The sequence below is a fragment of the Scomber japonicus genome, chromosome 2 (assembly GCF_027409825.1).
Source record: "Scomber japonicus isolate fScoJap1 chromosome 2, fScoJap1.pri, whole genome shotgun sequence".
NCBI lineage: Eukaryota > Metazoa > Chordata > Actinopteri > Scombriformes > Scombridae > Scomber > Scomber japonicus.
The window spans coordinates 16,263,570-16,276,181 of record NC_070579.1 but is presented as its reverse complement, the minus strand read 5'-3'; the positions used below and the strand labels follow the sequence as shown (position 1 = coordinate 16,276,181).

At 40.7% G+C, this 12,612-nt stretch overlaps 1 protein-coding gene across 1 annotated transcript in view; it reads right to left on the bottom strand.

Annotated features, from left to right (window-relative positions):
- frem3 (Fras1 related extracellular matrix 3) overlaps positions 1–9,123 on the bottom strand; it is a 28,484-nt gene extending 19,361 nt beyond the window's left edge. The window contains exons 1-2 of the mRNA XM_053340757.1: positions 4,095–9,123; positions 3,604–3,693 (exon numbers count right to left, since the gene is read on the bottom strand). Of these exons, the coding sequence (XP_053196732.1) occupies positions 3,604–3,693; positions 4,095–9,123 (5,119 nt within the window). The remainder of the gene's footprint in view (positions 1–3,603; positions 3,694–4,094) is intronic.
- Positions 9,124–12,612: the final 3,489 nt, after the last annotated feature.

Below are 12,612 nucleotides of genomic sequence, written 5' to 3'. Positions count from 1 at the left end.
CAATAAATTAGGTATTGTACATTAAATTATATCTTAAAAATCACAGTTGTCAGTTGAAGATAACACAACAACACCTACATTTCAGGATGGAGAAAGAATCCACAGAAGAATCCATTCAAGTGTTCATCATCCCTTTACTTCTTTCTGCAGCCTTCACATTAAAGCTGTTTGATTTCAGAGATAAGGGTCTTTCTGGGTCAGCAGATCATCAGGAGCCACTTGAAAAATGCGAACCAGCACTTTAAGAATACAGTATTCTTAAAGTGCTGGTTCGCATTTTTCAAGTCTGTCATAAAACATTAGTCGGACCCAAATTAACTGTATCTAAAATCAGAGATAGTCAAATGAAGTGTATATCTTTCATAGTTACAGCATTAAATGAAATAAAACTTTCTTTGTGTCCTCTCCAGCTGCAGTGGAAGGATTTTAACAAAAAGAGGGTAGCAGCAAGAAAAACATGTCAATATTCATTTAAGCACCTGATTCTTGTTTTAAGACATACATAAGTTATGAGGGTTTTTACTAAAATATTAAATGCTTTGACATTTCTCCCCCGATTTTAACATTAGCATCACATTTAGAAAAGATTTCTTTAAAGTAAAATTTGTTGCAATGCATGTTACTATAATTTCATAGTTTATGAATTGAACAGTTCCATAAATGTTTTATCTTTCTCTCTGTTTGTCTGTTTATGGTAAAGACATATCTGATTTTTCTGTTTCACTGCCTTGACTGATTTATGAAGCTGTAACACATTTCTGAAAATAGGTGAGAAGCTACAAAGACCACTCAATGTGTCCTGACTTGACAGAGCTGTGCTAACGTTCCCCAAAGAGTCTGGAATGTAACCGCTGACCAGCAGGTCCACACTGAGACTCCCGGCGTGAAACGTTAATATCCACTCCTGACCTCTCAGTAAGACACACTTGCTCCACAATTACGACAGTCACACTTCAGCTGTGCCTGGCCACACACATGCTGTTGCTGCTCCACATACAGCACCCAGTGTGAGATCCTCAGACACAGACATACACTTGCAGGCACAAAAATGGCATAGGTATAACAATGTATGCCAAACTACAGCACCATCTCAGAATCTATTAATGATTTGGACTTCCTGTATCTGTGTGTGTGTGTGTGTTAGTATGTGTGTGTATTCTTGGCCCACTTGCGAGGAAGCATCAGTGCAGTGCATGTAGTGGCAGGTAGCTTTTAAAAGCTGATAAGACCCTCAAGCAGCTGCCCATATCAGTGCATCTGAGGGGTATTTCCTTACTCGAGGTCACACTCAAGAACTTACTTAGCATAGTTTAGTTAGTTTAGAATAGTTTAGGAGTAGAAAACACAGAAATTACAATAAATGTAAAGATATAAATCATTAATAAGTATCTACTGTTAGTTGCCTACAACCCACTTGGTCAGTTTTTATGGAGGATTAATAAATTCTTATCTTCTTATCTTATATTTCTGGGTCAGTCTCTACCTATCAGATCAATCTTCTCAGTCTGTTTCATTAATGGTGACAGAAAACACATTGATCAGCAAGCTCCTAAAGAAGCAACAAAGAATTAGCCACTATACAGATTACAAATTCACTCTCCCTTTGAGTTCACTGTTTAAAATTAAGAAAAATAATGTTGTAAATAACAGAGACCAACATCAGTGGATAATCTTGGGTGCAAATCTCTACTAACCCGGAGTCTTGCTTCCCACACAAACAGCTCACCTACTTAGATTTATAAGCAGATAAGCTGACCATCGGTGGTCTCCGCCTGCATGTCCCTACATGTCCAGGATAACGCCACCCTTCCCAACCCCCAAGTTACCTCTTTAACACTTCACATTCACAGGTTTGCTCACTTTTATCTGCTATTTGATCTTCTTCCGGATGTGTCTGTGTGTCAGCATGCATACCTAGGTGCGTAGTGGTGTGTAAGTGCAAATGATCAGAATATCCATGATGTGTTTTTATGTATGTATGCTATAAATTACATATGTTGCGGTGTGAGACTGAAAGCAACTCTGTCTGTGCCCTTCACATGTGAACCGTGGTTATGCAGAAACACACGCACCACTGCACCTGGCTGAGCTGAGTCAGCTGGAATGGGAAACAAAGTGGCAAAGCAAACAGAAAAGGCACTGTTGAGCTAATTGAAGCCCTTGCGTTCCCTTTCTGTGGTTAAACCTCCATTTACAGACATAAGTGTCAACTGGCTTTGCTTCAAGCAGACAGATAGTTCAGTAAAGAAACATAATATCAATATTGGTGTACAACATAGAATCATAACGGCTATGTTATCTATTTCAATCAATGTCAAAGCTACTGACCCTTGTTACAAGTAAATTATCACCTACTTCACTTACAGTCTGAGGGAAAATGTAATTAGAGGGGTTTCTGTCAAGGCTAATATGAGGTTTCACTTTACTGATATAAAGTAAGTAATTTAGCATAATTACATGTCGTCCTCATCCCACCCTCTCAATGGCCCTGACTGTGGTATTAACACTTACATGACCCTCAATCCAGCATAATTATAGACTAAACTTTCCCTGCTACATTGATTACATTTCTAAAAATTTTATAGATTATAACTGAAATAGCAAAGGCCACCTGTTGCATTTTATTGCCTTGCATTAGCTATATTTGTAATGCTGTTCAAGTAACTCTACAGTGTTAGAGGTGACAAGCCACAAACCATATCTGGATAGCTGTTGCTCATCATCATGTCTGTAACATCCATGTGGACAAGAACATGTAAGCAGATATGTCAGGATGAGAAGACCACAAGATTATCATATTCGACATGTAACCTGTGGATATGAATGACATTTTAAAAGTGAGGCTCATATCATATGACACCGAACTAAAAGGAAATATAATATTCAGTAAATGCACAGTTACCAATATTTGAAGATGGTGACAAATTCTTTCATTTGAATCCCATCAGCAAATGCTACTGAATTGGTAATGCAGAAATTCTTATTATTCTTACAATCATAACAGTCACACACCAGTATTTCTTCTCATTTTTCTGAAGTTTTTGACACTATTTTTCTTTTGTGAGACTGATTCCGCAAAGAAAATATAAACAGAATATCCTTTCATGCATACCTTTACAGATTCACAATGTCACTTCAAACAAATGATGAAAGGGGACATTTGAAAGCTCAGCAAAGTACCCCGAGGGAAAGGAAGCTATTGTTCATTAACAATAAAGTATAGAGCATGACGTAGTTCCAAGTCTTTCACTTTTACCAACCCACAGTCAGTGTTTGGCTTAAGTCCCCTTTGACCCCTGTCCTTTAAACCTGCCACCCTTTCCAGTGGGGCGAAAAGCAATGGCGGCTCTATACTGGGTGTCAGTCATGGCCTACCGCCTTAAGTCTTTGTGATGCAAACACTTTGGAGACTGACAGAGAGCCGGAAGTTTCAATTTTAAGAAGCCATTAAAAGACAGATGAAGTCTGAGTAATGTCTTTGGGCAAATGATTCATCAGTAATGGGCCTCAGTTTACTGTCAGTTTGTACACTGGCAGCAAGTGTAGTATGATATAAAATATAGTATGAAATAGTATAGTATAAGAATATTAAAGGATTCCTACCATTGTCTTCAACTGAGAAGTAGAAGATATCACTTGTGGCGTTGCTCCCATCCAACAGCACGTAACAGATCTTCATGTCATTGATGTCAGCTGTTGGTATAACAAATATATAGAGACATATACATTTAGTAAGCTGAAAACTTTAGGTAAGATAACTGTAAAGACTAAACTGCTTTTTACCAGGTTTTACAATCTCTTGGCTGCTATTTAAGTCATATGAGCCATAGAAGAAATGTGTTATGAAGCAGACAGGATTATTTTAAGCAAAGTCCAAATACTATTTATTACAAACATATAATCTGCAGTTATTGTTATGATTATTGTTATTTTTAGACTGAACCAAAACAGTAAAGTTGTGGGTCATGAAACCAACAAATTAAGCTGGAAACTGCTAAAATGATCTTAAGAGCTAAGAGTCAGGCAGCAGAGACTGCTTTCAAATCACACAGTCATTTATTCCATTGTTAATGTAAAAATAATGTCAACCTCACCTTGAGTGAAGGTCTTGATGCTGTCATTGCCCAGGGCAGTGTTTATGAGGAAGCCATGCAGGGGAGCCTCAGACACAGTGTATTTCAGGACCTTCTGGGCACTGTCACGGTCCTCTGATCTAAGGACCTTGCTGGTGATCAAAAAGCCAAGGTGGCCTGTTTGGAGGACCTTCAGAGTAGCAGCAGCCTTGTTAACCAGAATCTGGGGCACACCGTTGTCCACTGTGTTGATGTGAATGGTCATCATCTGGGGTTTGCGTGTCTCATACACAGTGTCAGGAAAGACGTAAAAGTCAGTGTGAGTACCATCTGTGACTGTGAAGGAGAAGCTGTCTTCATTGGTCTCAGTGCCATCATGCTTATAGCTAACATAGTTCTCATTCAGGTCCTGTTTGGTAAAGGTTGTGATTGGTTGGGTGTTGTTAAAAAGCAATTGCCCATGCACTGGCACCTGGGTCACAATGAAACGCAATTGGTTGTCTGGGGTGTCTCGATCTTCAGCTGTCAACTCAAATGGTGTGATGAGCTTGCTTTCACCCTCTTCCACAACCAGTTTATTTATAGTTAAGACAGGTTTCTTATTATCTACATCAGTGATGGATACTCTGAAGGTACGGAAGACAGGATTGTAGCCATCTGTCACCTCAAACTCAAAGCTGTCCATTTTCATCTCATCATCAGAGCTGTGGATGTAGTATATCTTGTTGCCAGCAAGCTGCAGTTGGGTGAAGGTTGAAATGGGAACACCTGGGTGGTCAGTGCTCTCTAGATGGCCTCTGCTAGGGGCACGCGTGATGCTAAAGCTGAGGTACTCGTCAGGACTATTGATGTCAGTGGTGCTGAGGAGGTCGGTGGTAAGAGTTACCTTCCCTCCTTCCTTGAGGGTCACACCTTTGTTGATAACATCTGGGAAGACCATGTCAATACTTCCGATGTTGATGTAAAAGTAACGGTCAATAAGAGGATTGATACCGTCTGTGACATCGAACTTCAGCAGGTCACGGATTCCCTCTTGGCCAGTGTGTACATACTGAATTAGCTGTTTGTCAATTTCGTCCTGTGTGAAGTTCATTCCCAGGGTGATATTACCCAAAACATCACCAAACTTGCTGATACGTTGAAGGTAGCCTTGGCCTGGGCCATAACGCACAACATATGTTAGCTCTTTGTCTTCAGAGTCAAGATCTGTGGCCTTCAAAACCCTGTTGCTGATTACTTTTGTCTCTCCAATTTCAACATCAAGACCATCATTTATTGTCATTCTTGGTGTTTCATCATCAACAGGAATAACCATGATGAGAACAGTTTTTTCCACTTTGTGCTTCCCATCTGAAAGCCTTACTTCAAAGCTGTCCTCTTTGGTCTCTGAGTCATCATGTTCATAGACAATGTTAGATGCCTCTTTGATCTGTTCCAAGTTGAACTTGTCTACTGTGATGGTGCCAGTACTGAGCTGCTGAACAATTGTGCCATGTTTGGGATGTTTGATGATCTCAAAGTGCAGTTCATCCCCAGGGATGTCAGCGTCAACCGCATTCAGGATTGGTGTGTCAATGACCAGACTCATGCCCTCCATTACTACAAACTCACGGATGAAAATCTCAGGCTTCTCATCATTGGCTGGAATTATAATTATGGGGAAGAAGTGGCGTTCAGAGAAGTTAATACCATCTGAGCAGCGGAAGGTAAAACGATCTTCAACAGGTTCCACGCCTTTGTGGATGCTCTGGACATAGTAGATATGACCAAGGGCAATATCTTTGATGTTAAATGCAGTGATTGCTGTCCCTGCCCTGGATTTCTCAGACCCTGCAGCTGGGGAGATGTTCTCCACATAACCTGATGTTGGTTGGACGATGATGGTGCACAGGATATCGTCATTGTCAGTGTCAATATCCTCAGCTTGGATGTGGTTCAGAGTAATGACATTCTTTTCCCCTTCCACTACAACAAATTGGTCTACAACACTAACAATAGGTGGAATACTGTCGACAGGAAGGATGGTGACATGAACTGTTACACCTTGGACCTTGTTGCCACCAACGACCCACTGATCTGACATATCAGACAGAGTGAGGTTGAAGGAGTCATGTTCTTTGACTGGTCCTACTTCACCAGATGTGTGAGCATATACTACCGCCCCATTAATGATGTCCTCCTGCGTGAATCTCTCAGCAGGAGCACCATTAACCAGAATTTCACCAAGCCTGGGAGGTTCCTCCACAATGAAAGTGAGCATGAGGTCATCTGTGTCTTCATCACGACCCTGAATGACATTGCTTGTAATTTCTGTGGCTCCGTTCTCCAGGACATCGATGGATGCTCCAAGCAGACCTTCTGGGAGCATAATTGTGGGGGACTCATCATCAACAGGCTCAATAGTGATCTTAATGGTGATGGGCACCTCATGGAAACCGTCACTGACCTCAAGCTTGATGGCATCACTGAGTGATTCCTCTCCACTATGGATGTAATTTAGGCGGCCATTTGCAACGTCTTCAAGTACAAAAGTTTCGCCGTTTGACATATCAATACCCAAATACTGCAGCTGCCCATACTGAGGAATCTGGATGACAGTGAAGATGATATTTTCATCTTCTGTATCAGTGTCTGTGGCATGTAATTCTTTCCTGGTGATGATATATGTACTTCTTTCCATAACACTGAACCCTGTGTTGGTGATAAGTGGGGGCTTGTTGTCAACTGGCTGTAGGAAAATGGTAAATAGTCCATCTACTATGTTACCAGCAGTGTCTTCCACAATGAATGTAAACTGAGCCACTTTTGGAGTGATGCCCAACTCCTGGTCTGGGGGCTTGTAAGCTATTTTGTGGTGATTAACTTGGGCCTGTGTGAACTCTGTAATTATAGTGTCAGGGCTTTCAGTCAATACAATTTCACCTAAGGGGACTGGGTTGTTCTCATCTGTGTCGGTTGGAGTCTTTGTGATGGTGTATTTCAGGTCCCTGTCATCTGAATCTAGATCAGTATAACACAAAAATTTCTTCTTGAAGTGTGTCAGCTCATACTCCTGGACTGTCATGTGGAGGGTGGTGCCTAGGACAAGCTCTGGAGCGAGGTCATCAACAGGATGGATTTTGATAGCGAATATGTGTTCTCCTGATTGATTAGGAGGGTCATTATCATCTTGGACCCGGAAAGCAAACTGATCAATCACAGTAGTGGTGCTGTGAGATCCAATGTGGCGATAGAACAGCTTTCCATCAAGAATATCCTGTTGAAACCACTCAGTCACCACCTGCTCAAACATCTCATCTGTCTCACTGAACTTCCAGAGAGAAGGGTCAGAGGGAGGCTCCACTTGCCTTAGCAGAAGCTCCCCTACAGTTGAGTAGGGTGCCTCTAAGATAAACTTAATAGTGGAGTCTTCTGAATCGATATCTGTGGCACTCAGAATGAAGGGAGAGATCTGCATGACTTCATTCTTGAACAGCACCAGACCGGTGTTAGCATTAATAATGGGAGGTTCATCATCAGTGGGAGCAATAGTGATGGGAAACAAAAACTCCACTTCATTACTGCCATCGGTCATTCTAAAAATAATGTTGTCACTGTAGGTATCACTACCATCATGCTGGTACACCACAATACCGGCATCTAGATCCACAGGTGTAAAGAATTTCCTGCGAGCACCAAGCACGGTCAGGTCTCCATGCTTTAAGCCATCAACAACAGTGATTCTCACATCTTCTAGGTTATCTTCATCACTAATCTCTAAATTCTGGGAGCTGGAGAGAGCCCTGGATTGCCCTTCAAACAATAGCTGACCTGTATTTTTGGTTGCTACAGGAGCCAAGGTATTCATAGGCTTCACCACAATCATAAAAGCAAATGGATCAGAGACAGTACCGTCAGTGTCTACGATTTCAAACTCTAACTGGAAAATCCTCTCTACTTCTGAATCCTCTGAAGGTGGCTTATAAGCTATTTTTAGATCTTTGATGTCTCTCTGATAGAAGGAGGTGATGGGCAGGTTCTGATCATCGGTGCTGATAATATAGCCCTGCCCTGGGCCCAACTGTGAAGTAATGTTGAAGATTAAATCATCTGGGTCAGATTCAACATCTTCAGCAGCCAGCATGTCACTTGTAATAGCTGTCATCACAAACTGATCAACCTCCATCATCATCATGGCTACAAAGCTGGGTTTAGGAGCAGTATTTTCTGCACCTTCTCTGATTCTAACCATCATTTGGAAATGCTCTTGCATTATAGTGTTGCCTTCGTTATCCTGCAGCTCTATCATCATTGGAACATAGTCTCTGTTTGGTGAATTGGTTTTAGCTGTGTGCTTGTAGCGAATGCCCTGTTTCACAAACTCATCACAGTCAACCATTTGGCCATTTGGAGGGCTATTCAAAAGAGTACCATACCTGGGAAGACCTCCAGCGCCCACCAGTGTGGTGATCTTACACTGTGTCACACCATCCTCAAAGGAAAACTCCAGACTCTTTTTGTCAATAGCGTTGCTGTCACCATTGAGCTTTTCTACATTAAGGGGCATATTCCTGGTGAGGATCTCAAGCTGCTGGAAAACCACCTCCACTTCCATCATGAAGGGGATGATAACTGTGTCTGTCTGGGAGTCATAACGGAGCTGCAGCTTCACTCGATCCTTGCTGGGGCTCCGAGATCCAAAATGAGTGTATTTCACTTCATCTGGTCCAAATGAACAGGGGAACTTTTTAGGGGTCAGCATCCCTGGTTTCTGGGCCAGTGGGTCATTGTCCAGAACTGTGATGTGGCAGCGGTCACTAGGCTGCACCTCTGTTACCAAATCATTCACAGGGTCCAGAAACACTGACCTCCCAAAAGGTACCCTGATCCCATTGTTAGCAACGATGATGTCGTCTTCATTAGGTCCAGATCTGTGATGATAAAGGTGAGCTGGGTCATATGGTTCTGCATCTATGGAGGCAAAACTGAAGCTGAGAGCAAATGTAACAAGGAGGCATCTCAAAAGTGCTCCCGTTTTACAGAGTTGTGAATCTTGCAGACAACCAGCCATGTCCACTGCTAGTTGCCTTGCAATTATTTTTAAAGTCAGCAGTAGAAGGCAGATTCCTCTCCCAAGTGGGGAAAAAGCATAAAATAAGAAACTTCTCTGTGGTGATTTGGGCCTTGGCGTCTGTCCTCTATGCCTCTCTGTTTCTATGTGGCCACACAGACACACAAGTGTGGTGAATGCTGCAGGACTGTGCAGGTAATAATGAAACAGTAGACAGTGACAGGCGCTGGCTCCTCCTTCTGTCAGTGCAAGAAGGGAGCCTCCTGCCCCCATGGCTAATTTAAGACAGACCATTGGACAAGACTGTGAAAGTGCTCCCCCAACCAACACCCACTCATCTCTCCCTCTCTCACAGAAAGAAGTGTGTGTGTGTGTGGGGGGGGGGGGGGGGGGGGGGGTCCAGTGCAAAAGCTCAATTTAGCTAATTTAGTGGAATCTATGCTGTCAAAGTTTAGCAGAATTGATCATACATTTAGTAAATTTGCTTATCAGTGTGATTCGTGTTCTCCCCTCTTTAATAAAGATGCATACACAATATGAAACAAACTTTTTATAACAAACAACTTGCTCCACTATTTCAAAGTTTACTATAAGACATTATTTTTTTAAGTGCATTCCATCAGTGCCAGTTATGTAGATTGTAATATGAAGTTGATGCTGGTCAAGTATTTCTACAAGTGATTTAAAAGTCATCATTGTCCTGTGTGATTTCACATACTGCTGTAGTTCAGGATGAAAACTACAGTCAAACGGTGAAACACAGAAATGTAATTTAAAATGCTGCAGATTTTATTATTCAGCATAAGAAAGAATGCAGTTTAAATATTTCAGTAATATCGGTGTCAGCATGGATTTGAGCTTTTATCTCACTTCTTAAATGCAAATGAGACCATACACAGGAAATGTGTCAGCGATCTTCTGAAGACTTTTGTGTTTTGTTTACAAATCAGAGGACCTCTGAGGTCATGTCAATGGGACACCTCGGCACCGGAGTGGCCATTAGTCCCACACTGAGGGACAATAACTTTGCATCAGCTGGCAGGACAGGTGTATGGTCACTGTTTGGGCTCACAAAGGGAAGACACAATGCTCAGAAATTTGTCAAGTGAGTGATCCATCTACAAGTCTGAATTTGTTATAGAAATCCCACATTACTTGCAGTAAGGCAGTCACGTCATATAAGAGTTTCTATGTCCACACAGGGAAATCCTTTTCTTATTGTGACAGGACTGATGAACAAACATTTTCTGTTTTCCAATATTGTAAGAAAACATAGTCCTAGCAGTAATGGCAGGTAAAATGTACTCTATTGGATAAGCTCCTGCAGTGATACTGACAAAGCACAGTGTGGAGAAAGTCATACTGGATGCAGTGAGAATGTGAGAATGTGTACTCAGTATGGTGGACAAGGTCATGTTAAGATAAAAATACCTAGTAGCCTTGTATGGATCATCTTTTGAGTAGGGCATGACGATGAAGTGATCTGTTTGCATTGCTCAAACATTTATCACACACTTCTTTTTGTCACAGCACTCTAAATTTATGAAGTTTTTAGTTTTAGATTAAGTTTTATTGTCACAGTGATGGGACATAACTACATGGCAGAACACACCATAAATGATCTCATATATGTATATATATATGTATATCTATATATATATATGACATCCCATATCTCAATATCCCATATTCAGAATATCTTAAAATGAAGGATTAAAAGTAAATCTGTCGTTATTTACAGAAATTGTGCTTGTGACCAATTAATCTCTAACACACACTATTTGAAAATCTGTTATAAGGACATATTTGGAAGAAGCAATAAATAGACAGGTTCAATTTGATGTTAAACATTGTATAATTTAATTATTATTCTTTTTATTGAGCATGGTATTGGTTTTAGGACAACACTGTGAGCCTCTAAGCCACCTTCCCCTAAACGTGGACCAAATAGCAGAGATGCCATATGCATCCAGGCATTCTGTATCACACTTTTCATTGCATCCTCTAAATAAATCTTGTCCTCCTCACTTGACCAGTCAGAAATAAAAAGGGGGCACACACCACACGGTGTAACTATAGAAACAAACACACCAATCTTTTTATACTCTGTCACTCCCGGATTTCACTCACATTCTTCCCATGGTGAATAACTGCTGTAGAATATCAAAATCCATCAAGTAAAACAGCAGCTGATCATTTGTGTTTGGATACAAAATCTTTTCTAAGTGAGAAAATGCTCATTTTGATTCCTGAAATATAAAACATGAAATATGAAAAAAATGTATCTACCTCTCCTGTTTTAGGGGTACAGTTGATAAAGGGGAAACAAATCAGCTACTAAATGTGTCTGTCCTCGATCTGTAGCAAGGCATTTATTAAGACATTTGCTTGCCTTTGTCCAGTTTATCTTTTAAAGGCACGACATGCCTTTAATGCGCATCTGAGGTAAACACAGAGAGAAGTTGGGTCGAGGCCAGATACTGCTGCCAAAGATCAACTCTTTATCTAGGGGGCAGCTCATGATGACAGCAGGCAGTAATGACCTCATGATAGATGGAGAACAAAGCCCAAGTGGATCCCATCACTGTGTGCCTAACAGCCACACAGCGAAAAGGCAGGATTTTCTGTCTTTCCTCCTTCCTAAGCAAACACATGCATTCCATTTCTTTACTTTTCCAATAACACTTTTGTCATGCTGTGAGACATTTTCAGCACATCAGTATTGTGGCTATGTCTTTTTTAGCTTTGTTGGTCAGTTTACTATTATGGTCACGTATGAAATATCTCAACACCTGTTGAATCAGACCTTTCCCATTAACAACAGATAAGCAGACAACATTACAAAACTGTGAAGACAGGACACAATTATGTTTGAAAGCACTAGTTGAACCTTAAGTCAAGAAACTTACTCCATCATTAAAAAACAATGATTAAAATTTTTAAAAGAAAAAACTGTTCCCCCTTCCTGCTACGCCTAGGTCTGACTCTTCTTCTCTTTACTTTCTGTCACACTCAATGTGCAGTGTTGTTGTACTTGGTCTGGTCCAATTTTCTCTCTATACACTTTTCTTTTTTAAAGGAAATGTTTTAAATGCCTTCATATGTAATGTTGAATATGGTCAATAATAACTTCTAGTAATAATCTCCTGACATTTCTACTAGAGCCACCATTAAGTCAAAATTTGTCCAATGCTTGACCAAATGACCCAATACCTGCAAATTGAATGCCATCATCATCAGCCTGAGCTGTACCTTGTGATTAAAAGGATTTAAAAATGTGGGGAAAAAATCATGATTTTGATTCTGACAATTAATTAATTTAATTGATTTAAAACATGTCATGAAATATGATTTAATACACTTAAATTATTACAACATTCCCCAGTTTAGCTCACTGACAGAAGCTTTAATGGATGAATGACTCTTATCACTGGTGAACATCTCAGTCATTCATACAACTGATGAACAGCTTTGTCCAGCTGTGCAGGA